Source organism: Phoenix dactylifera, unplaced genomic scaffold (genome assembly GCF_009389715.1).
Source record: "Phoenix dactylifera cultivar Barhee BC4 unplaced genomic scaffold, palm_55x_up_171113_PBpolish2nd_filt_p 000167F, whole genome shotgun sequence".
Taxonomy (NCBI): domain Eukaryota; kingdom Viridiplantae; phylum Streptophyta; class Magnoliopsida; order Arecales; family Arecaceae; genus Phoenix; species Phoenix dactylifera.
The window spans coordinates 557,185-582,210 of record NW_024067708.1 but is presented as its reverse complement, the minus strand read 5'-3'; the positions used below and the strand labels follow the sequence as shown (position 1 = coordinate 582,210).

Here is a 25,026-nt window from a genome sequence, read left to right as displayed (position 1 = left end):
CATTAGGGCTTAGATGGGAGAAGTATGTGAGGATCCATGCGGGTGTGTGTTTAACCACATCAGTTATTCGCTGGATAGATCTTGGGTATTTATACAGGATCATGGAACCCAAATAATATCTTTTGCTTAGCCTTTTTGGGTAAGGTCCTGGGTTGTTACAATCGGGATGGGTTCGAAGGGAGTATTTGGAGGAAAAAAAAGTGCTGGTACTTCCAACGCTTGACACTTGGCGCGCACTTGGGAGTTCTGAACTCCCCTTTAATGTATAGTATAGATTATATACTATCACTTTCAAAGATTCTTATTTTCTTTTTTCTTGATTTAGAAGAAGCATTAGATTATGAACATAAACATTGATGGGCTAAGACTTTGAAAACTTTGCCTATTATTGTATTTCATAAGGACTTATGCAAACAATTTAATAGAAGACACAAAATTCATGTTAATGATATCATTTTTATACAAAACAAATATAACTTGTTTTGCTAGACAAATATAATTAGAAATGCTCAAATTCAATATTTTCATGGATTCTACTTAAGAATGAAGAAGAATATTGGATAAACCATGCACTAAAAAGCTTTATGATTGATAAGCATAATGATTTTTTTGGAAAAAAATGTCGTTCAAGAAACAAATAATAGTATAATATGTATGCTATTACCAATATATTTTATAAAATTTACATATATATGGTACTAACATCAACCTAAATCTGTTGAAACTGCACAAATAAAAACTATATATCACAAAATATTTTAATATTATGTAATGACTTTTCTTGGCTTCTTTATTTTCTATTTGTAATCTTTTTTTTGAATTATGACTGAGACCGGAACAGCCAAAACTATAACTTCACAAGTTGAATTGAACCTGAATTTGAAATCGAGTTTTCAAACCTTGAAATTAATTTCCCCTCTAAATTATTTTAAACCTAATGGAACCATCGTTTGAGATATTCTCAAAACCAACATCGTATAGATTTAACTTAGACAATGCTTACTAACATATAAAGAAATGATGAAATGACACGTAATTACCATAAAAACCCAAATATGTAACAAATTTTGGTCACCAAGTTATTTTCATCTGAAAATTTGAAACTAAGTCTAGTCTTGCGTTGGTTCCTGCAGAAATTAAAATGTTTCTGTTTTGGTTTTGAAGTTTGGAGAAAAAACATGTCTGGGGTCAATCTATCACTCATGCTTGATAGTGGGTTCATATGTTAAGAAGGTTGTAGCTCTTTTTTTTTTTTGGTTATTCAGATTAAGTAGTCTAGGGTGGAGGTTAATATGAGAGTGGATGAGGACAAAAATGAATCGGATAATATCCATTTGGACCTGTTTTTGTATCTTAATCTATCCAGGTACAGCTATAGATTGTAGTATCCAACTAATATCTTTATCCATATTTGTATCCATCAAAGAAAGTAGATATGGATGTGGATAAACTGATATCCTTATTTGAATATATGATTCTGTTTACAATTCTATTTAGTTTTGTATAGCTCTGATAAACTCCAAGGGAAAATAAATGACACCAATGTTTTAAAAGGTGGCTAGATATATGGGTAGTAAAGTGATATGTGATTAATATTTTGAATATTTAAAATAAATAAAATGTATCATATTTAATGATAGTAGCAATACTTTCTTCCAATTTATTTAATAACAATGAAATTTACTAAGTAATGCTTACTATGTAATACTTGATTTTTTTTATTAGCAATAACTATAATATGATTTATAAATCAACATTTTAAGATATACACATTTGGCCTACTTGAAACTCACATCCAACCCATCCGTTAGCTTGAACTTGTCTTATTCACATGGGACGGCATAAGATTAGCCACATATGTGGTCGAACAATGTTAAAAGGTTATGTATAGAGTCTCAATGATAAGTATGCTGTATATGCAGCTGCACAATAATCATCATGTTGCATATGTGCCCACAAAGTGCCAAGAAAACTGTCTTTTTGGCACATATATGTCGGATTGCATATAATAACTGTATATAGGGTATGTGGTGTGGACAGGGTACTGGATACATATATAAGGCCATATATAAATGGCCGTATGCACTATATTTTAGAATGATGAGTGATGATATGCCTTTATTTTGATTTACTTTTCATATAGTGATATCTTTGATTTTGTAGGTTGCATCATTGATATGCATGGTATACCGTACCATTTCGTACGGTCCAATATGGAGCATAGCATACTGTACCAGGTGAGAATTAGTACGAAACTCAAGTTTCGGTCGGTACATGCCTCGTATTGTACAATCTCGTACCAAGGTATACAGCCTTGTATCAAAGTGTGTCGAGATGTGTATTAATTTGTACCGAGATATATTGAGATAAAAAGTGAGAAAATGATTAGAGAATTGTTTCGGTATGGGATGTGTACTGTACCGTACCATACTATACCATATCGTATTGTACTGAATCCATAAGGTACCAGTATGGTACCCGGTATCGAGATTGCGGACCTTGATTAACAACAAGCATTTTAATTCAAACTAGGTAACCGAGTAACACTATTAGGATCCACTTAATGAGTCAGATGATTAAGAGGATGCAATTGCATCTTTGTTGTTTTTAGTATGACCATTTATTTCTTTTAGAAAAATAATAAAGAAATTTGGGAGGCTTACGTACTTATTTTGGAGTTAATAAAACATAAAGTGGGATAGTTTTTTATCCATAAAATTAAACTATCTGGCATATGCATCTGCATTTATGTCTATATTATCAATATCAATTTTGTATCTGAATTTGTTGAAAACAAATATGGATTCAAAATTATTGTCATATTGATATCTGTATCTGTACGTATATTTGTATTTGCAAAATAAAAAAAGTATTTAAGAATATGCATCACTGATATTATGTTGGGAACGATCCATTTCCATCCAAAGAATGGAGATGGGGAGCTACAGGCATTTTTCTGCTCAAATCTCTGCTTTCATGACCTGTGTGATTATTGTTTTGCTTGCTTTCTAAAGATTTCCAATCAGCCTGCTTTAGCTAAGGGTCAATCATTTATTAAGAGTTCTATGAGTGCATATTTCAACTTGTGATAATATTGGTAGATGATGGTGACTGTAGAAGGGTCTAATAGGATTTCTTGATGTGAATTGGAGTTGTTTTTTCATGCTCTCTGTGCAATTAGCATTTATAAAGGAACTTGGTGTAGATTTTGTCATAACTTCTATTTTTCTTTCCCATCTTCCAAGAATGTCAATGCACTGTTGATTGAGCGACACAGGCCATATATCAACAAGGGAAATTGTTCATATTGAAGGATTTCTTCAACCAATTTGGTGGGAGGTGGATTCATTACTAAAATCCACTTATGGCAAAGCAAAATTTTAAGCTTTGTTGTTTCATGCATGGACTGCCATTGAAGAAATGGATGTGTATGCAAAGCCCAGGGATGATTGGTCATATTTGCTGTTTCTACTCCTTCATGAGTTGTGTAGCCTTTTTTGGGATCTTGACCTTATTACGGTTGTGTATTTTTATGTCTTCTAGGAGGATTTTATGCTTGTGCATTTCCACTACAATGCAATATTTATCTTGATACGTGCAATTTTGTTTCATGGTCAATCAATACCTTATTTCAAAATAAAAAACAGGTTAGCTGGATCTAGTGTTATCACAAAATAATCTTTATATTCTTTACTCTTTTGCAATTCTCGTTTGGAATTCTTTTGTCTACAAAGTATTTGGGTATGAGATTCATTATTGGTATTTGGGGTACCATTTGCGGCTTGCTGTATTAGAAGATATTGCTGACAGTTGATTATCTTCCTTGTTTTAAACAAAACAGGGTAAATCAGTGGAAATACGACAGGCTGCTGGTTTACTATTGAAAAATAATCTCAGGGCGACTTTCAGCTCCTTGTCTCCTTCACACCAGCAATATATTAAGTCAGAGTTGTTGCCATGTTTAGGGGCAACAGATAGGACTATCAGATCTACGGTTGGAACAGTTATCAGTGTTCTTGTTCTCTTAGGGCGACTTATTGGCTGGCCGGAGTTGCTGCAAGCTCTCATTCATTGTTTGGATAGTAACGACTTAAATCATATGGAAGGTGCCATGGATGCCATATACAAGGTGGGTGCTTCCTCACCAGATCTATAGTTTGTGCTGTTTTATGCTTATTATAAGGAAATTCTTAAATTAGTAATGTTATAGCCCTCTTTTGTTATTTTACATCTTTTATTTTCTACTGTAGAACCGCGAACCTCGAAACTAAGATGATTTGTTTTTTAATTAATTCAGAGTGCTGTGATTGCAAGGAACACTGCCGACAGCTAAATTGTGACACATTTGTGCAAATATATGTACTGCAGTTCAACTATTGGTTAATAATCAATATTAATTTCTGAATACCTGACTAAGAAAATGTTCAAAGTTATATAAAGAAGATTAATATGCATTAATTATTAGCTTATATGGAATGGTTGAGCATGCAATTCATGATGGATTCATGGTGAAATTAGCTCTGCAGCATCAAAAACCCTTCCATGGTATGAAGACAAGTCCTGTTTAGCAACACCTTGTTAGTTCTTAAGATATCTTATTATCTATTGATTCCTTCTTTGTACTGTAATTTTGAAATTTTCTTTAAGAGTAATTTGTAACTCTTGGTATGGAGATTTTTCTATTTCACCTTAGAGTTTGTATTCATAGAACATCACTTCTATGAAAATCAATGATAAAATTAACATGATGTAAGGCCTTCCCATTGTTTAAGTCGGATGCATAAAGCATTCTTTGTATTTCTTAGGGGATGGAGGAGGTTATTCCTTCTTTTTCCCCTGCAGTGTATGTGCATTCATAATGCTATAGATGGGAGGCACAAAATGAGGAGAATCATACAAAGAGTTGGTTTCCTTTTTTTGTTTGTGTGTTTTGTTGGGGGGGGGGGGGATATTATTCGGAACTCATGACTTACGTAATCTGAAACCTTATATTTAACCTTACGTATCCTCAGACCACACTTTAGACATGAGTATCAGTAGAACACTTGGTACAGGTCTGTAACAAGAAATTCTTAGTGTTGTCCATTAACGAAGTTTCATACCCAGAAGAGAGGAATCTCTTAATTCTTACCAATCTTCAAAAGCTATCCAGCTAGGCTTGCAGTTCTCTAGCTAAAGGCCTGTTTGGTTGCCTGCTGCTCGGCCAAAGTCGAATCGGCCACAGAAGTGGGTTCTTCAAATGGTGCACAGGGGGAAAATGGCCCTCAGTTGCTCTGGCCCATGGGTAGCCGAAGTCACTTAAGCAAAGTGGGCTTTATCAAACCAAACAAGCCCTAAGCCTCCTTGTACAACTATATCTACAGAGAACAGCCTATAATGGGTCATAATGAAGACAAATGCCATCTAAAAGTGATTATCTGCATTATTTGAAGAATTCTATTTAGAGACTCTATTATTTTCTTTTCAATTTGTAATGACAGATTTGTGAGGACATTCCAGAAGAGCTTGATGTTGATGTTACTGGATTATCTGAACGGCCGATCAACGTTTTAATGCCAAGATTATTGCAGGTGATTTAAGTATCTGCAAATTTAAATGTTTAATAGCTAAATGCCATCTCTGATCTTTGTTTATTGAAATCTATTATTTTTGAAGGCTAGAGGTTGAATTTTTTTTTTTTTTCGTTCAGTTTTTTCAGTCTCCACATGCTGTACTCCGAAAGTTATCTCTGGGTTCTGTTAATCAGTTTATTGCAGTGATGCCCACAGTAAGTGAATCCAACATATTGTTTTCAGTATTAGCAAAAATGAAAATTTAGGTTATATTTTAAACATATTCTGGATCATTGTGCAGGCCTTGTTTATGTCCATGGATCAATACCTTCAGGGTTTGTTTGCTCTTGCTCATGATTCTTCTGCAGATGTTCGGAAATTGGTCTGTAGTTTTTTTAGCCCTGAACTCTGAAAATTTCATTTTTGATATCAATATAGAATAATTTTTCACTTTTAATTTTAAATATTTGTTAGTATAGAAGTCCTTGAAAACGAGGGATGATTATGGGACTGTCATAATCATTTTCATGCAGGTCACATGACCAGCACTAGTGCTACCATCACTGAATTCAAGCTTATTCTGGTTTTTAATCTTTAATATGTGGTTTTCTTTCTCACTAGAACTATTCTTTCATGATTTAGAAATGCTTGGTATCTTTAAATATGTGATGTTCTTAAATTTTATTGTTTTTTTTGTGATACATAGGTTTGTGCTGCATTTGTTCAGCTAATTGAAGTCGCCCCATCCTTTTTGGAGGTTGGTACAATGAATCTTTTTGTTCTCCAATTCTCTATTATTTTCTTTTTTGATTTAGTTTTTGTCTTTCACAGTTATTGTGGTGCAATCTGTGAGTTTTGCTACTTTTCTTGGTTTTTTATTTGTACAGCATATCTGGTCCTGTTTTATATTATTTAACGATTGGATTCATACATCCTGTCAGAGATCCATGAGTAGTTGCATAGGCACACCTGTGCATTATTATAACTTACTGGATTATCATGTTTATTTAATTAATCCTGAAATTCTTTCCTTCTTTAAGTGATGTTTGACCTTTATATTGCAGCCACATTTGAGAAATGTGATTGAATACATCTTGCAAGTTAACAAGGATCCTGATGATGAGGTTGCTCTGGAGGCTTGTGAATTTTGGTAAGTCCTATGCTAACAGTACCATGCTATGATTATTAGCTCACAAAATGCATGTGTAATTGATTAGCAGACTGATTTTTGTATTTTCATGTTTATATATTTGCCATTAAAGACAAACTTTTGGTTTCTGTAAGTTGCTTGTTATGATTTTTGGGGATAATGAGATTCTTGTTGCAGATTGAAAGCTTTAAGAAAAATGGGGCATGTTTTGTAGTGTCGAAAAATCCAGTTATGGTTATCTGACATTTAAAATGCAAGACTGTTTTGAATGCCCATTTTGGAGTTGGGGAAAAAGAGGGCCTTGTAGAAATTTGATTATTGTTTCACTTTGCTTACTAATATTTGAAGGAAAAAAATGCTTATAAATAACTATGAGGTTATTAATCCCTTAATTTTTGTTATAACCTTTTATGATATATTATTGTTCCTGCTAATTTTGCAAAATTTTTTACCTCCCTTTAGAATTTAGATTATTGTTTTGTTATAAATTAACTTTTGTTGTTGATATGTTTTTGTTCTTTAGTTTCAATTTATTTGCTTAAAATCATTTGCAGCACTTTTGACTTCCGACACCTGCACACATGTTCATGAAAATAAAGCCATGGATTCATCAGCATTATCTGATATAACTGTAGGAGTTGAGCACTGAGATATCAAATTGGGTTCATAACAATTGATTTCACTGTAGGAGTTGCACTCTAAAGATATTAAATTGTGGTTATAGCAATTTGACTTGGTGAAGATGGAATATGAGACTTTTAGTTTTTTCTCCCTTGGTTATAAAAGGGTTTCCTTTAATAGGACTAGTCTTTGGCACATGTTATGCACGTGAAAACACACACACACACACACACATAGCTGTTTTTGAAATTTTATAATTTGAGAGATTAATACTTTTATTTAGGAAATCTAAGAGGTGCAATTCTTGGGAGTGGCTAAGAGTTTCCAGAACTCTTTTAGATATTCTTTTCTATTTTAAAAGCCAAATTTTTTAAGGACAATTTAGATAGTTATGATTCTAATTTGTTTGGAATTTTGAAAAGTAGAGTCCAGAATTCATACAAAATCTAGGAAAGAGGTTTTTTCTGTTGTTTAAGAGTTTTCAAACTCTTTTTAGTTATTTTCTATTTTAAAACTGAATTTTTAATAAAAAAATTAAGTTAGTTAAAATGTCGATTTATTGGGATTTTGAGTAAAGAGTTACGATTTTTGAATCTAGGAGTTTATTTTTTCCTTTTTATTCAGTTGGTTGCTGCTTGTATCGTTGGGATTTTTCCCGTGTGCTTGTATCGTTGGGATTTTTCCCGTGTGAGATCATGTGATTGTTTGCTGAATGAACAATCGGTGCTTGGTTGTGCAAGAGTTTCCATTATGCAAAAGTTGTGCCTGTAAACCAACCTCCTAAAGCGAAATAACCACAAGGATAGAGCAATAGGTTAGACCAACCTACAAAAATGAAATTGTCCCTCTGCAACCAATCATCCATAATATCAAATAAATCATTTCTTCTTTGGTAAATCTACTAAGGGCTATAGTCATAGCGGTCCTCCTATTCAACTGCTTCAATCTTTATCGAACACCTAATATCATGGTTCGCCGAACCGGCCTGAACTGCCCGACTCGGGCCATACCGAGTTGAACGGCGTGGAACCGAGTCGGTTCGGCTGTGAAAATTAGAACCTACCCTTGAACTTCTTCGAATCGGTCCGAACTGGGTGGTTTGAAGCGAAACTGGTGTGAGCCGGTTCTCCCCTCCCCCTTCCTTTTTAAATAATGGGAAGATCTTGAGAAGGCTTCCCAAGCCTTCTTAGGCCTTCATCGTGCGGGCCTTCGATTCCACCGGGGTCTTACGGTCTCTGAGAGGTTTCTCAAATCCTCCTCCCCTATCCTTTGCGGCCAAAAATGCACTGATATTGATGATTCAAGGAGGATCCAACCCAAAATAAGGTATATTTCCTCTTCCCTATCTTATTTTCTTTTTTTTTATTGAACGCAGAAAAATACTGAGAAAATTCTAAAATAAAGGAAGGTCATGTCAAAATTTTTGGTTTTGGCATGATTTCATGATATGTTGTAGATCTATGGATGATCTATATTTTTCTACTAAAATTTTTAATTTTTGTTGAATATATAATTTTTTAATTTAAAAGTATATTTTTAGATTAAAAATTAAAAAATTAAAAATTAACTATAAAATTAGAAGCTTATTTAGGGCATGCGAGCTACTTTTGATCTAAATTTGGTATCTATTTATTTAAGTTTTGATATGCGCATAGTGGCTTAAGCTTAAATTAAAAAAAATAATAAGCTTTTGATGCCCATGGGCTTAGAATAATATATGTAGCATCAAAGGTAGGGTTTTACATGGATCTGAGCTTAAACTAATTTTTTGAAATATGTATATTTAAAAATTATTTTTAATTTAAAAATAATTAAAAAATATAATTAATATAATAAAATATAAAAAATTAGTACTATGTATTACAAAATTCAGAACTATTTTTTGAAGTAGAAAGCATATTTTTCTGAATTTATAATATTTAAACATATTTTTAAATTTAAAAATTATTAAAAATATATAATTAACCCAAAAAATGTGAAAAATTAGTACTATATATTAGATAAATCAGAAGTATTTTCTGAAGGAGAAAATATTTTTCTAAATTTATTATATTCAAACATAATTTTAAACTTAAAAATTATTAAAAATATATAATTAATCCCAAAAAATATAAAAAATTAATACTATGTATTAGATAATTCAGACGTATTTTCTAAAATAGAAAATATATTTTTAATCGTGACAAAATTTTACTGTTTTTAAATAATTAATAAACTGATGTGTTGGATAAATTTGCAAGAATTTAACCATCGAGAAAAAAGAATCCAGAGCATGACATTGATTGCGATCGTGAGTAAATGCTCTCGGGTCATTACTACTAGAGGTGCAATTGGTGCAACACAGAGTTCAAAAGAGAAGGGATAGCCAAGTTGAAGCAGCATCTGACTGGTAGTTATTTCTACGTATCTATATGCCAAAAAATGCATAGGCCTGACAGTCGATGAAGAAACACTTTGCTGATTTCAGAACAACGAAGGAGAGGGTTGTCAAGAAGGCGGAGATAGACCATCAAGTGGTAAAACCACCTTCATATCACTTCAGAGAGTTAGAGGAGGCATTTGATGAATAGTGGCAGTTGGATGAGGTGGTCAGGCATAGGGCTCGATTTGGGCCCTCACACTACGAGTCGGGCTCTCATTTTGCGACCAGTAGGCAGGTCCAGAGTTCAGAAGGGCCTCAAGGAGGCCATCAGTAGAGGCGGTGGCCGTATTGCATATATGTTAGAGGTTTTTTGTTGTATTGCATCGATAGAGCCATCATCTATGATTTAGATCCACGTCTTCTCCAGCAAGAGTTCGAAGCAGCGGGGGTTTAACATTATGCTAAAGAAGGATATGTGGCGAGCTATTGGATCTTGATTTCATTTACAACCATATTCCAGCGAATGTGACATACACATACTATTGGTCTACCATTTTTTCTATACAGGCTGCTGATTTTGATGTACATCCTCCAGGATCGAAGGATATTTATGGTAAGCTTCTTGACAACAATAAGAAGTTAGAGAAGTGGATTGCTTTATACCAGAGCAAATGACCCACTTATGGACCGATGGTCATGTGTGATGGTTGGATCGGTCCTACCAAGTAGAGCATCATCAATTTTTTAATATACTGTGATACAAAGATTTTTTTTAGAAGTGAGTTGATGCTTCGATCAGGTGCACGATGCTATGTACATTCTCAGATTGATGGAGTAGGTGATTAATCAGATAGGAGAGGAGAATGTCGTGTAGCTCATTACTGATAATATGCCATAATATAAGGCCGCTAGGGAGATCTTGATGGAGTAGCGGCGACATTTTCTGGATCTCATGTGCTGCATATTGTATCGATTTCATGTTGATGGACATTACGAAAATTCGTTAGGTGCAGCAGATAGTGGAGACAATCTAAACTATCACCAAATATATTTATAACCATACATGGGTTCTATCACTGATGAGGAGGTAAGCAGGGGAGAGAGCGTGAGACCATATGTGACACGGTTTGTTATGAACTACATTGCACTTGATAGCCTCCTTTAGAGAGAAGGCTTGCATCAGATGTCTGTCAGTGTTGAATGGCAGAAAAGCATATTTGCGAGGGCCGGCACTGAGGGGAGTATTATGGAGGACTTGGTGATGCGGCGGATATTCTAGTAGTGGGCCGAGAAGATAGTGAAGGCTATCAAGCCACCGTATGAAGTGCTTCGGGCCGTGGACAGCGAGAGGTATCCCTAGATGGGCTTCTTGTATCATATGATGGAGAGGGCATATATGTAATTGCATTACTTGATGAGATTTTAGATTTTGGTATATATATTGTACTTTAAATATATATATATAATTGATTGTATCAATTTATATTTTGTAGATTACTAATTGATTTTCAGATATTTCATGTTGCTTTTTCTATCATACAAAGTATTCTAGAAACAAAAATTACATGTAAAATTATTATATATTTTGCATCACTCTAATCATTTAGGATGTATTGAGATCATAGAAACATCAAAAAAAAATTAAATTATAGTTAATATTATTAAAAAATTAAAAAAAAGATTACCATTACCAAACTGACGCGCCATTGCGTACCGTGTTGGTATGGTACCGAACTGGTACTCTATTGAATTGGCTACCTATTGGTACAGGTGCCGGTACCGGTTCGGCGAACCTTGGCTCCTATCATGTTCAAGGCATACGATAGTTTCTTAGCTGATATATAAAAATCAAGACATCAAAATATCAGTTGTTGAGTAGAGCAAAGAACTACTATGATTTTATGCCTTGTTTTTATTGGTTCTTTTTTGAAAAAAATCAATCTAAGGATATACAAGATGATATAATAAGGGTTGGCATTTTATATATGTATATGCACGTGCGTGTAGATCAGATTTATAAGTGCTTGATCATTATGTTAGCCAAGATGAAAATATTGGCTTCGTTGATTGATTCTGTATGCTTCTTGTTTTGGATAGCCATAATCATCCAACCTTATCCACCTATTTGGGTCGGCTTTATAGATCCTCACTCTCTAAGTATTCCTATTTAGGACCAAATTAAAGTACCTCTTCTTATTGGAGCACCCCAGCACCCCCCCCCCCCCGCGCCCACCCAAAAAAAAAAAACTCTGTTGTACATGCTCAATTTATGCTTAGTCCATCACTTTGTCTAGTTTATGCATCTTCTATGGCATCTCTGATATATTTATTTCTTAGTCTATCCTTTCTAGTTATACTTTATAGTTTTATTGCACATCCATGTTAATATTTTGCAAGGTACGCCGAACCGGTACCGGTGGAGACCCAGACTGGGCGGTACTGGACCAGTTTGGCTGGTTTAGCCGAGTTTCGGCTACGACAGCTTTTTTTTTGGGTTCGCTCTCTTTAGATTTTTTTTCTATGAAATGAAGTCAAATTTGATGTTTTTTGTTGGTTTTTTGATGTTTTTCATGTTTTTATGTTTAGGTTTAAGTTTGATGATGCACCTTAATTAGCCTTTAAAATGATACAAGTCATAAAATGAAGAACATAAAATATCTTCAAATCAAGATACAATCAATTACATACATTTAAAGCACTATCGGATATCTAAAATCGGATCGAGTGGCGATGCTTCTCGTAGATATCCGGATCATCAGCATAATAAAGAGGCAGATGAATCCACCCCTCTAACCAAGCGGCATTGTAGTCTTGTATGCTCAGTCCCTAAAGAATGCGTGCCAGATTATAAGAATTTTCGGATCTCTCGCTGAAGCTCTGGCTCTGAGAGGATTCCTCCTGCTAATAATATAGTTGTGGAGGGGCTCATCCGAATATGCCGACAACAAAATTCGACCTGTGAGTCTCTCCAAGCTGCGTAAGGTAGTAGGATGACTCCGATGCACCATATCCATAGGTTGCTTTAGGCCGCGGATAATAGGATCTAGTATACGACTCGGAACTTGATACATCTATGGATCTTACTTCACATGCGAGGTCATCTGCAGTTGCATCCTATCCTCCTGAATGACCTCGAGGAGCCCATATTTTATATGCAATGGTATCCTCGTGGGCTCTATCCGATGGCCTACTGTGGTTTCTATCATGTGTAGTATGCGTAAACTAGGACTCACCGGTGTATCGAATACCAGCCTCTAGTTGTCTTATAAATAGTACCATAATATTCCCCGCTCTCTTCATGGCTAGCAGATCTATCACCATTAGAATCTTTATCGCTGCTAGTCCAGGTCTCCTCGATACTCTCTATTGGGGCCTTTTTTTTGTTTGTTTAGCGGGTGCCTTTTTACCCTTTGTGTCCTTTCTGTTTGGCTACCACGCCCTCGTGACCGAGTCGATTGGGTACCGTAGCGTCCTTGTCTGAGCATCTCTCGATCATCTCTCTGAGAGGGTGTCGTACCAGCCACATGACTGGCTCTCCTCTGTCTGCGGTTGATCAGCTGTGGGAGTGCGTGGAATATTGCGCTCACCCCTTTGCTGTGGATCGACCATAGCCTCGCTGGCTATGAAGCCGGCTGGTCGTGGAGGCGATCCTAGGTCGTCAAGCTCGGGCTCCTGCTGCTGGCCCACAAGCCAACCGAGCATAGGATCATCGTCATCATCTGTGAAAGCCGTATAGATCGGATCTGCATACTTGAGGTCCACTTTCTCCTGAATGCATTTTAGCCTCACTGCAGATTATAGTGCATGTAAAGGTCGTTGAGGTGCTTTTGTGTCAAACGGTTTCTTTGTTTGCTATGGATGAGGGCAAAGGTGGACTAGTTGCGCTCACAACCATTTGAGGAGACTATCTGAGAGAGGATTCAGATAGCTATCCGCTTAAGATTTTTCGCAAAACGGCCAAAATGAATCCATTATTCAGCTGCAAAAATATTGAAAAAAATTACATGTATGATAGTGCCTTATTAGTAAGCATGTAACACCAGGTGAATGTCTTCCTGATGTGTAATATACTTGGATTCATAGATATCTTGCTCACGACAGCTGCTCGCTGTCCAAAGCTGTTGTTGCCTTCTCTAAATAATTTGGTTTGTGAAAAAGAAGCATGCTGTACTATATTAATAATAGAAGATGTCGCTATACTTACACATGCTACTAAATCATGTTACCTTTTCTGGATATAATGTCACAACTTCTGGATCAGCCTCTATTTTGTAAATAACATTATGCAAAGCCTCCAGAAGTTCGTCATCCATATCGATTCCAGCTTTGCTGTACTGGAACCGGAGGTTCAGGTAGTATGCTGCATACTGATGAGATCGTCTTAGTAAAATTATACAAGTACATCCATCAATATAATTATTAATGTTTTTGCTTACTTACTAGATGCAATTTCTAACCATTTGGGCTCTCCGCCGCTGAATGATGTTGATGTACTCATGGGCATGGACTGGATTTGCCTCAATGATTTGAGCCTTTGCCCTGTTCATCATGTGATACAGGAAGCTCATCGGGGGTACCTCTTGCTATTCACGGCCCACAGCACTTCATATAAAGGTTTGATAGCTTTGACTATCATAATGGCCTGTTGCGAGCATGACTGCCTCGTAACCAAGTTTTTCATCTTACTTCCTTCAATGCCGGCCTGGGCATACCTACTTTGCTATCACTCGGGACTAGCAAACATCTGATGTAAAGCTCCTTTCTTTTCGATAAGGCTATCAAGCGCAATGTAGTTCGTAGCAAATCGTGTGACTCCTGATCTTAGAATCTCTCTTGCAAACTTCCTCATTAGTGAAAGATCCCAGATATGACTATAAATATACTTGGTAATGTGTTGGGCTATCTCCATCGTATGCTGTACCCTACGGATCTTTTTAATATCCATTAGTATGAGATTGATACATTGTGCAGCACATGGAGTTCAGAAAATATGTGGTCGCTGCTCCATCAAGACCTCCCCGACCAACTTATATTGCGACTTATTATCAGTGACGATTTGCACGACATTCTCTTTTGCTACCTGATCAATCACCTCCTCCATAAGTCTGAGGATGTATGCAGAGTCGTGTACCTGATCCAAAGCATCAACCGACTTGTGGAAGGTCTTTGCATCACAATATGTCAGAATGTTGATGATGCTCCGTCTTGTCGGACCGGTCCAACCATCACACATTACAGTAAGTCCATTGGCGGGCCACTTGCTCTTGTAGGAGGCAATCCATTTTTCTAGCTCCTCATTGTTGTCAAGAAGCTCACCGTAAATGTCCTTCGGATCTGAAGGATCTATACTAGGACCGACAGACTGTATGGCAGAAATAGCAGACATATAGTACGTATTGTGTGCCACATTCGCTAGAATGTGGTTGAAGTGGAACCAGGATCAAATAGCTCGCCACATATCCTTCTTCTCCTTCCACATTGAGTCTGCCCTCGGCTGCTTCGAATCTCTGCTGGAGAAGGCATGCAGATCTATATCATGGATTGACGCTCCTGATGGAATCGCTCTGGATGACTTCTTTCGGGTACCAAAACAACCCATCATAGATGCAATCCGGCCACATTCTCTGCTGACGCCCTCTTTGAATGAGGTTGTCCTCAAACTTTGGATCTTCTCTACCGCTCACAGAACCGACGCTCGACTCATAGAACGAGGGCCCAAATCAAGCTCTATGCTTCGCCACCTCCTCCTGCCACTAATCATCTAGGCTCGCCCGCATGGCAGCCTGGATCTGTTCCTCATCTTGACCTTTGACCTTCTTTGATTCTCTGAAGTGATAGGAAGGTGGTGGCGTTCTACCTCCGCCTTCTTCTTGGCAGCCCTTTCCTTGGCTTTTTTTATGTTAGCAAGGTTCTTCCTCATCAGCAAACGGATCTCATGCGGGCAATTGGGGCACGTAGCTACCTCATCGGAATGACTGGCTAAGTACTACTTCAATTTAGTTACCCATCCTCCCTTGAAGCACTTCTGATAATATTTGCACTGAAACTGATGCCTTTTCCCGAGCATGTACCTATGCTTCCGGCCAATATCACGCACTGGGAGGTTGGTTTTTCTTGATGGCTCTCTTCCTACCAGGACTGTAATTTTTTTTTTATTTTTTTATTTATTTTTAATTTATTAATTATTGTAAATTTTAGAAAAAAGATTTCTGCCTCCAAAATGACTTCTATATTTTTTCAAAATTTTCTATTTTTACTTTTTTATTAGAAAATTAATTTTTATTTTTTTTAATTTTTAATTAAAATATAAAAAATATATATTCCGAAAAAAAATGTCACCATGCATATCGTCCATATATCTACAAAAAAATCAAGCCCAAATTTCAAAATTGGGCATGATTTTTTTTTTTTGGAACTTTTAACCTATTTTTTCTAAGCAACTTAAAAAAAATATTAAAGAAAAATGATAGAGAAAATAAACCATATCTTAATTAGCCTTTGCTAGAATTTTTTTGAAGAAGAACACCGCTCTCTCACCTCCTAAATTTTTTTTCACGCCGCCTCTAGATCCCTCCTCAATCCGCCCCCGTGGTTCCTCTGCTATCCGCTTCATTTCACGGCTGGTTCAGGCAGTTCCTTCGGCTTTTATAACTGAAGCTATGCGTTTAACTGAGAATTTGAGATAAGACAACGTACGTGTGCGCGCATTGTTGGCCTTTTTAAAAGGCCGCGCGCGCTGTGGTCAAAAAGACCACGACGCGTGGTTAAAAAAAAGGTACCGGTGTGAATCGGTCCGGTCTAGTTTGCACCGGTATAGAGGTTTTACAGGTAGGGGCTGGAACTGTTTTTCACGGCCAAACCAGACCGGTCAGGGACCGGACCGGTCCGATAAGGGCTGAACCGGCCGGTTCAGCATACCATGACATTTTGATTTTGGTCTCACCCTACTTGTTTTTCTAAATGCTCTTTATCATCCAACATTCTAAACCATGCAACATTGCAGGCCCTATTCAGTCTCGTTATATCTAGAGGGACCTCTCCATTTCATACAACTAGCTCTAATTCTATTATATATATGTTTGTCTATTTCTGATTATTTTGTATACTAGATCCTAGGTAATGAAACTGACCATATTTGTGATATCTATTGTATATAAACCTTAATTGGGACCATATCTTCATTTCCAATCTCACTAAAATTATATTCCATATACTCTTGACTTTTTTTGTTGATCTTTAAGCTCTTGTCTCTGAAGCCTTCTTGTATAAATCCAATTTAGCATTTAATTTAGTTGTTTTTTCACTAATCAACACTGTATTGTTTGCAAATGAATAACATGCACTGTGGTACATCCAACTGAATATTAGCTGTAAGTTCATCTTTTGTTTCTTGGGAAGATATGAGCATAGTTTGGATGCAGCTTTTGTGGTTTGGGATGTAGTCAAAACAACTCCCAGTGATTGATGACTTATCTATATGTGTATATATATAATATTAATTATGGAATAAGAGTAAGCAGTCATAGTTTTCTTGCTATCTGTAATATTGTGTCTGATCTTGAATATGGGCTAACATCTCAGGTCGGCATATTGTGATGCTAATTTTCCTTCTGATAGCTTAAGAGAGTTTTTGCCTCGCTTGATTCCGGTATAACTTATGCCCCAGCACTATCAATTTTGAGCCACATGATTTTGCACCTTGTTATAATGCATTATACTTTTACTCGAAACACCTGTAGGTGTTGTTGTCAAATATGGCGTACGCTGATGATGATGAGTCACTTGTTGATGCGGAGGTATGTCATTTTTTATAAGCTTCACTTGCTTGTGATTCCCTTTTTTGGAGTTCTTTAGTATTAGTATACTAGTATTGTTTTTTAAAATTCTTTTTCAAAGGTAAACTTGTTCTAATGCATATAGTTTTGTATGCTTACAGGAAGATGAATCTTTTCCGGATAGGGATCAGGTTTCTTTTTCTTTTTTTCCCCTTTACACTATTGCTATTGCTATATAATTGTTTTTTCTTCATTGAGTGTACACATTTTTCTTTTTATTGCTCGGGAATTATAAAAAGCATCTTGATCTACAGGATCTGAAGCCTCGTTTCCACTCGTCACGATTACATGGATCTGAAGGTGGAGAAGAAGATGTATGTTCTTAAAGCTACCATTTCCGGTTTCCTAACCCTTATTTTCTGCTTTAGTTCTCAACTATTTTCATCACTTTAGCCACTTTTATCGAGCCTTTTTGAACTGGAGATTTTTACACTACAAATTTGTAACCATCAACTCTGAGCTTCTTCATGTTATGTGTTCTTGATTGCTGCCATCTACAGGATGATGAAACTGTCAATGTTTGGAATTTACGGAAATGCAGTGCAGCTGGATTGGATATTCTTTCAAATGTTTATGGTGATGAGATTCTACCTACATTGATGCCTTTAATTCAGGTAACTGTGAAGTCTTGCTTTTGTGAAAAAGGTATATACTTATAGTTACAATGGTAAGAGTCATTTATGTTTGTGCTCAAGTTAACAAAATAGTGTGATCTGTTCCTGTTGTATCAAATGGCTCAAGTATCTTTAAGTGCCTATTTTTATTATTTGACCTTCTGTTTGGACTATGGTAGTGAAAGTTTAAAGACAAAACACGGGATCCAACTTCATTTTTGATTGTTTGTTCTAGAGGTAGAATTTTACATATAACTGATTTCTGTCCTGAGATCAGAAAAAAATGCTTTTAACCGTGTATGACATTTTGGCCAAATCTTTACCCTCCATTGTACATGCATAGGTTGCTGCTTTTGTTGCCTTATTTATGCTGTTTGTATTATGTGAACCACCTTTATCATCTGGTTTCAACCTGCTGCTTTGCTTAACTCAGCAGGAAGTATGCAGTTGCATAATTCATATAGTGAGAGAGAACTGTGCCAATGCTTTAGCAGTTTCATTTTTAAAAAAGAGCTTCTTATGTCGAACCCCTTTGAGCATGTTTTTTGGAACATGATAAAACAACATATGTACAGCGTATTCCATTTTCTTATTATTCACCATCAGAAGCAAAGGAAATCCAATAATATGCTAGTTTTTCCTTGAGGACTAACTGACCCCATGCATAAATATAGCAAAGGAGCCATGGACAATCTTTCAGACCCAAATAACTGCATGAATTATAAGGTGAACTTTATGAAAAATGAAAATAATGAGTATTTGTGGCTTGTTACAAAGAGGGATGGACTAAATGATTGAATTTCCTCTCAACTTTGGAGAAAATGAAGTGTGAATCTATGGCTTAAGGTCTGCCCAATTTGGTCTTCTGTTTGCTAGTTTGAAATACCTGATGGCCCTTAATAGGATGAATCCATGAAGAAGGATGCATAACACCAACCCAGAAAGTTGGGTCAAGGCTTGCTGTTTATGGCTGTAATAATTTCTAATAGTTGATTGCAGGTGTATTTTGTAGAAGTTATCTCCAATTTCTGATTCTGAACCTGTCCGGAGTAGTTTGATATAAGACTTTTTTATTCCATGGTCTTCTGGTCTTTAAATGTTTCTGTATGCAGCTTTGAAGGTAAAATACAGAATTTATGAGCCAATCAAACAATGCTGTTTTGTCTACATGAGTTTATTTAATTATAGGTTCATTGGAGAGAGTTAGCAAAAGTCTGCTTTGGTTGTTAGGCTTAGTTACCTAAAGCAGGTCAAATGCTGGCATGGGAAGCTTGTCTTAAAGAATTAAATAAGAAAACACCTAGGAAGCAGGTGCAGGGACGAGTTTCACTGGAGATTCAGAAGCGGGTGCACCACCATAAATGAAAAAATCCTGCTACCAAGAATCTTAAGTGATATAAAATTAACAAAATGAGCAATAACCATGCTGGAATATGGGATTACGCGGAAAAGAGCCAGTGCGAATATCTCTTTTGTTACTACTTTTAAGGTTATATTGGTGAGCAAAGATGGCTTGCACAGCTGATATGTGGCAACTTGCCACAAAAAACAGGTGGCTGAACAATTTCTTTAGTTAACTGCTTGCGAGTATTGAACAAAATTATTGATGCTTTGGGTGATTATAAAAACAACGGAGATATTAATAAGACGAGGCCTTGTGAAGAAGAGGAGATTAGAAGATGGAAGAAAGACCAGGAGGAGGTATAAGATGATGAGTAGCGAAATCCCCACTTCAACAAAATGACAAATTTAATATTTTGTATATCTTAAGTTACAAATTATTTCTGTAAAATCCTTCTCTTCTGTTAGATCCTTCATTATCCTGATCCTAATGGAGCTAAAAATTTGGACCATATATGTGCCTGTAATACCTTAATGACAATATTACTAGATGACATCCTCATAGAAAAAAAAAGACAGAGCAATCAACTCTCGAATAAATTCATTATCAAGTTACAGCTGCAACTTTAACCACTCTTGACTTTTATTAGTATCTGGTCAAGGGCCGTGAAATATCACTTGTAGATGTTGAAAATTGCTTTTCCAAACCAAACAAGAATGTGATTATTGAGGTCCCGTAACCTGGTGAATTGTTGTCTAAATCACTTTTGACCCTTTGATCTATGGATCACTGGGTCTGTACTGCAACAATTATCTCACGATGTGTATTGTTGAAGGACTTGCAGAAACTTGAGCATGTTCTGCTATTTCTTTTAATTTTTGTTTTTCCCTTTTAAATTCCCGAAGTGAAGACTGTATGTGGAACCTCCGGTCTTGGGAAAAGTACATGTTGGTCTTGATTTGGTGCTGGGAAAGTGAATCTTTATCTCGAACAACATTTTGTGTACTCTCTTTCTGCATATATGTTCCCCCTCCTTTCTGTCTGAATATACCTTCCATAAATTCAAAATCAAAAGGAGATATGATCATGCTGGCTGATGGAATTACAGCCGTTCATCAAATATTTCCTCTCTGTTTGTGATAAGTCTTTAGGTAGTATTTTGTTTGTGCTTCCTTTCTTTATACATATACCCCCTTTCATCTTTCTGGAGGGAAGTTTCAAGAGAGTAAATCAAAAGGGGGAATGCATTTGTCAGTTCACATTAGAAGAAAAAAAGCAAAATGGTTGGTAGGATTGCATCTGTTGATCAAATGATTTCTTTGCTATTATCAATCATGTGCATTGCCTTTGCCAGTTACAAAGTTGGATAATTGGATCGAAGCCATATATCAAATATTCCATCAGTTGATGATATGATAATAGTCTGTCAAATATCAATTATATTGTTATGTTCTTTTGCATGTGTTGAGGTCAAGTTTGTTTAATGGGATCAGACCTGTCCACAAAATACTTTGTTGGTTGATGGAATCATAACCATCTATTAGCCTTTTGAGTTGCTCACATGCATCCATGCATCAGACAGCTGTAGTAGCCCATGTCAAATTCATTGGCACATCTCGTTAGCATAGCACATGCTAAACACTAGTCTTTCTATAATCTTTTATAGATCAATATGATTATCTATCTTGTAAATTTCTTTATGCAACCTGTATTTAGCTGATATATTGGTTACATACTTGAAAGCTAATGCTGTAATAGTAGCCTATGTTGAATTCATTGGCATATTTTTAAATTGTTTTAATTTTGGCAGCAAAAGCTACCAACAACAAATGATTCTGTGTGGAAGGAGAGGGAGGCTGCTGTTCTGGCAATTGGTGCCATCGCAGAAGGATGCATTAATGGACTTTACCCTCATCTTCCTGAGGTATTTCTCTGACGATACCCATAGGTGAAAGGATGAGCATTTTAGACTGCTTAATTCATATAGTTTTAATAAGCAAATAGTCATGCCGTATCAACATGAGTTACTATTTACTGTCTGCTGGAAAAATTATTGTTATATACATGTATATTATATTATCTTGTTTACATGGCACAATTACTATCTCTTGTTAAAAATTAAAGTTCGTCGTCTCAATACCAAACCCCCTACTGGTGCCCCACTAGCACAGTGTCGGTACGGTATGGTATGAAGTTTTTTTGGCATACCGAGTGTCGATACGATACTCGTACCGAGTACCGGTACCGAACCGGTATGGTACGGTATGTCCTGTACCGTCTGATTCGGGCTGTTACGGCGTACCATATTAAAAATAATCTGCAGCATTAACAGTCGGCCACCATAAGAAAAATAATGCTAAGAGAACATATTTATCCTTTTAAGTCACAATTAGTTGTATGCCCAAAATTTTTGAACTGCTTGCCATATTAGTGTTAGACATCATGTTAGCACCTGGAGTCTTTACATCATGGTACTATTACATATTTTATATATGAATAAATGAATGTGGTTGGTCGAGCATACGAAAAACCGGACCTAATGTTTTGAAAAGAACCTCATGTGGAATGCTGAAGGTGGATGGCTTTGGTAGATATATTTATACTTCAATTCATTAGTCAAAATAAAAAATTTGGAGATCATTGTCAAATTATTTGCTGTTTCCCATGCCCCGTTGAAGATTCCTTTTTGCATTATATTTATGAAGGCCAAAAGAGAGCTTGTGCAACTATTCTAAACTTTTAAGCATGGTAAGCCATATTGTACCGTATTGAACTGGCTGGTATGGGGCATACCATACCATACCAGTATATGGTACGGAGGATGTATCAACACTTGCTATGCTGAATTGGCCTCCGTAACGGGCATACCGACATAGTGACAGGGTGGCACCGGTATGGGGCATGGTACTGAGATAACGTATCTTGCTTTTAAGTATTTATTAAATACCATGAATGAGCTCAAAATGCTGATAATTATGGTGAAGACAGCATATGCTGAAGCAGCTGAAAGCATTGTAGCTTTGTAGAATTTTCTGAGATAACAGAAGAGATTGTGGCATGCTCAACAATCATCTTCATTTGTGAAGAAGGGATATTTGCCTGTTGAATGCCAATCCTAATCATTCACTTGGTCATGTGTGGGAACCTAGTCATGAGGAAAATAAACGCAGAAGCTTGATGTCAATACAGCATATGATGAATGCATTGTAGCTATGCAGAAATTTCTAAGATGAGGGACAAGAGATAAGGTGGCACGCTGAGCACTCTTCTTCATTTGTGAAGAATGGACATTTTCCCATCGAACAACAACACTAATCATTCACTTGGTCATGTGCGGGAACCCTCACATGAGGAAAATATGCACAGAAGCTTGAACTCTAGAATGCTACCATTTGTTGCCTTGTTTGCTGAGTAGGCTTGTCAAAATGATTTAATATCATGTGCTGCTTTTCATTTCAGTTCAAATATGTTATCTGGTTTGCTGTATATATGTTAATTAGTTTCGTGCATTTGCTGGCTCTGTTACTCTTAATCGTTGAGGTGTACTATGTAATTGCTGGGCTGTTTGTATTCTGTTGCAGATTATTGCATTCCTTATACCACTTCTGGATGATAAATTTCCTCTTATACGGAGTATCACTTGTTGGACACTTTCCCGTTTTAGCAAGTACATCATTCAGGTGAATATAAGTTGCACCGGATTGGATTGCCTGATATATATACTGTGCTCCATTACAGTCTCTTTTTTATTAATTTCCATTTGTGACTCCAAGAAAGTTGTTTAAGCATTGCCATTTTTTTGCCTCTTTTACTTATAAAATGGATATCACAGGCTTCTAATCAGCTTATTTTATTTTTGATATTCAAGGACAATGTCATCTTTTACTGCTTATTCTAATTTTATAGCATCCTATAGTTGTAAATGGATTGCCATTATGTGTTCAAATGTGATCATTTCCCTATTAGACAACCAATTCTTGTTTAGAAAATATGTGGGTTAAAGGAACTGCAACTTTTATAGGGAAAGAGGAATCTAATTTAAAAATATTCAAGTAGTTGCATAACGTTTTTGGTCTTTTCATGCTTGTTCTTAATGACATACAGTTCCATGGTGCTTCATGTCCATTTGCTGTATCAATAACATCCTTAATCATCTTCCTCAGATTTTGCACTAAGCAATATATCCCTAACAATATGCACCAAGGTCTGCCGGACCGATATTGGGGCTCATGCTGGCCGTCAACCGGTTCGGTATGGTATGGGTATGTGCCTTGCCGTGCCGTGCCGGAGTGTACCGAAACAGGGAGAGGGAGAGGGAGGGGGAGAATAGTATAAGAATTTCTCCACTAGCATGTTTAAACACATTTTAATGCTGGAAGGCCACTGATTTTTTTGAGAGAGTTCCCTAGTGCGTGAATTCTGGAAATACCTAATTAAACTTGTGCCTTTAAGCCATGAAGTTGAAATTGGAATGTCTTATTTCAATCATCCAATCCATTTCTATAATTATACCTTCGGTTCAAGACCAATTAACATCACGTTAAAAGATTTGTATAGATTTTTACTCATTTCAGAAATCTTCTCTATTAATAATTTCTTTTTTTTTAACAAAACACTGGTTACTTTAAATGTTTCAACTTATTTTCTTTAGAATTCAATAACAAACTTCATCGATTATTGCCAAGCTTTTTGCTATGCTTCTTATCTATAACCGGAAAGGAGCTTGGGAAACTTGAAGAAAGTCCACTATCTTGAGGAAAGAGTTCTAAGTGGGTCTTCTTATGAACAGGTGGCTCTATTTGGTGCTCTAGTTAGCCTTTTGACATGACAAAGCAATGATATAGTGATGACATGAATATATTTTTTTTCTTATTCGTAGCTTTACATTTGATGCCGAACTTTATAGGTGGTATTGTAGAATAGGCTGATATCTACCGATAATGCTTTTGTACACTAAATGCTAATGATCGTGGTTGATGCTAGGCACCTCACCTACTTGCTATGGTTGATGGTTTCTGTAAAATGACAATGATTTTCATATAATTGTTGTTGGGTGTAATTGTAGTTTGGTGAGTTCGAGATACCTTATAAAGAAACCAAGAAACTTAGAATAGATCTTTATCTCAATTCTCAAATAATACTTTCCAAAATATACTTTGACCACATTTGGTTCTTCTCTAGAATTGGGGGTGGAAATGGGTATTAGTTTCCCATTCCAGCCTATTCCCATATTTAGCAATTCACTTGGACACTTGAATGGTGATTCCAACGGTATCTGTTTCCTAGAAAAGCGGTAAAACCACACTTGAGGGGTCTTTGGTATCTTTTTCCCTAGTGTTTGATATATTTGTACCAATAAAATGAGTTTCTTACTTATGATATTTATAATATTTGTTAATACAAGTTACACATCGAAGGTATTCTTTTTGATAGATACATAGAAGATATGTCATAGTAATATGTTGTCTACTGGATAATATAATATTATAAATATTTCTATGCCAATATTATTATACAGAATGTAATTTATAATCGTATAATATCAATATT

General features: G+C 36.0%; 1 protein-coding gene across 3 annotated transcripts in view; it reads left to right on the top strand.

The window, feature by feature from the left end:
- The window catches only part of LOC103711297 (transportin-1-like), a 60,794-nt gene that overhangs the window by 8,479 nt on the left and 27,289 nt on the right, over positions 1–25,026 (top strand). For all 3 annotated transcript variants that reach the window (XR_005507409.1, XM_039117058.1, XM_039117059.1), the window contains exons 2-14: positions 3,842–4,129; positions 5,481–5,570; positions 5,690–5,767; positions 5,854–5,934; positions 6,259–6,309; positions 6,617–6,702; positions 17,267–17,333; positions 17,425–17,481; positions 17,622–17,651; positions 17,775–17,834; positions 18,021–18,134; positions 21,287–21,400; positions 23,058–23,156. Coding sequence is in view for 2 of the 3 variants with exons in the window: in XM_039117058.1 (XP_038972986.1) it covers positions 3,842–4,129; positions 5,481–5,570; positions 5,690–5,767; positions 5,854–5,934; positions 6,259–6,309; positions 6,617–6,702; positions 17,267–17,333; positions 17,425–17,481; positions 17,622–17,651; positions 17,775–17,834; positions 18,021–18,134; positions 21,287–21,400; positions 23,058–23,156 (1,215 nt within the window). In the remaining variant the exon portion in view is untranslated. The remainder of the gene's footprint in view (positions 1–3,841; positions 4,130–5,480; positions 5,571–5,689; positions 5,768–5,853; positions 5,935–6,258; positions 6,310–6,616; positions 6,703–17,266; positions 17,334–17,424; positions 17,482–17,621; positions 17,652–17,774; positions 17,835–18,020; positions 18,135–21,286; positions 21,401–23,057; positions 23,157–25,026) is intronic.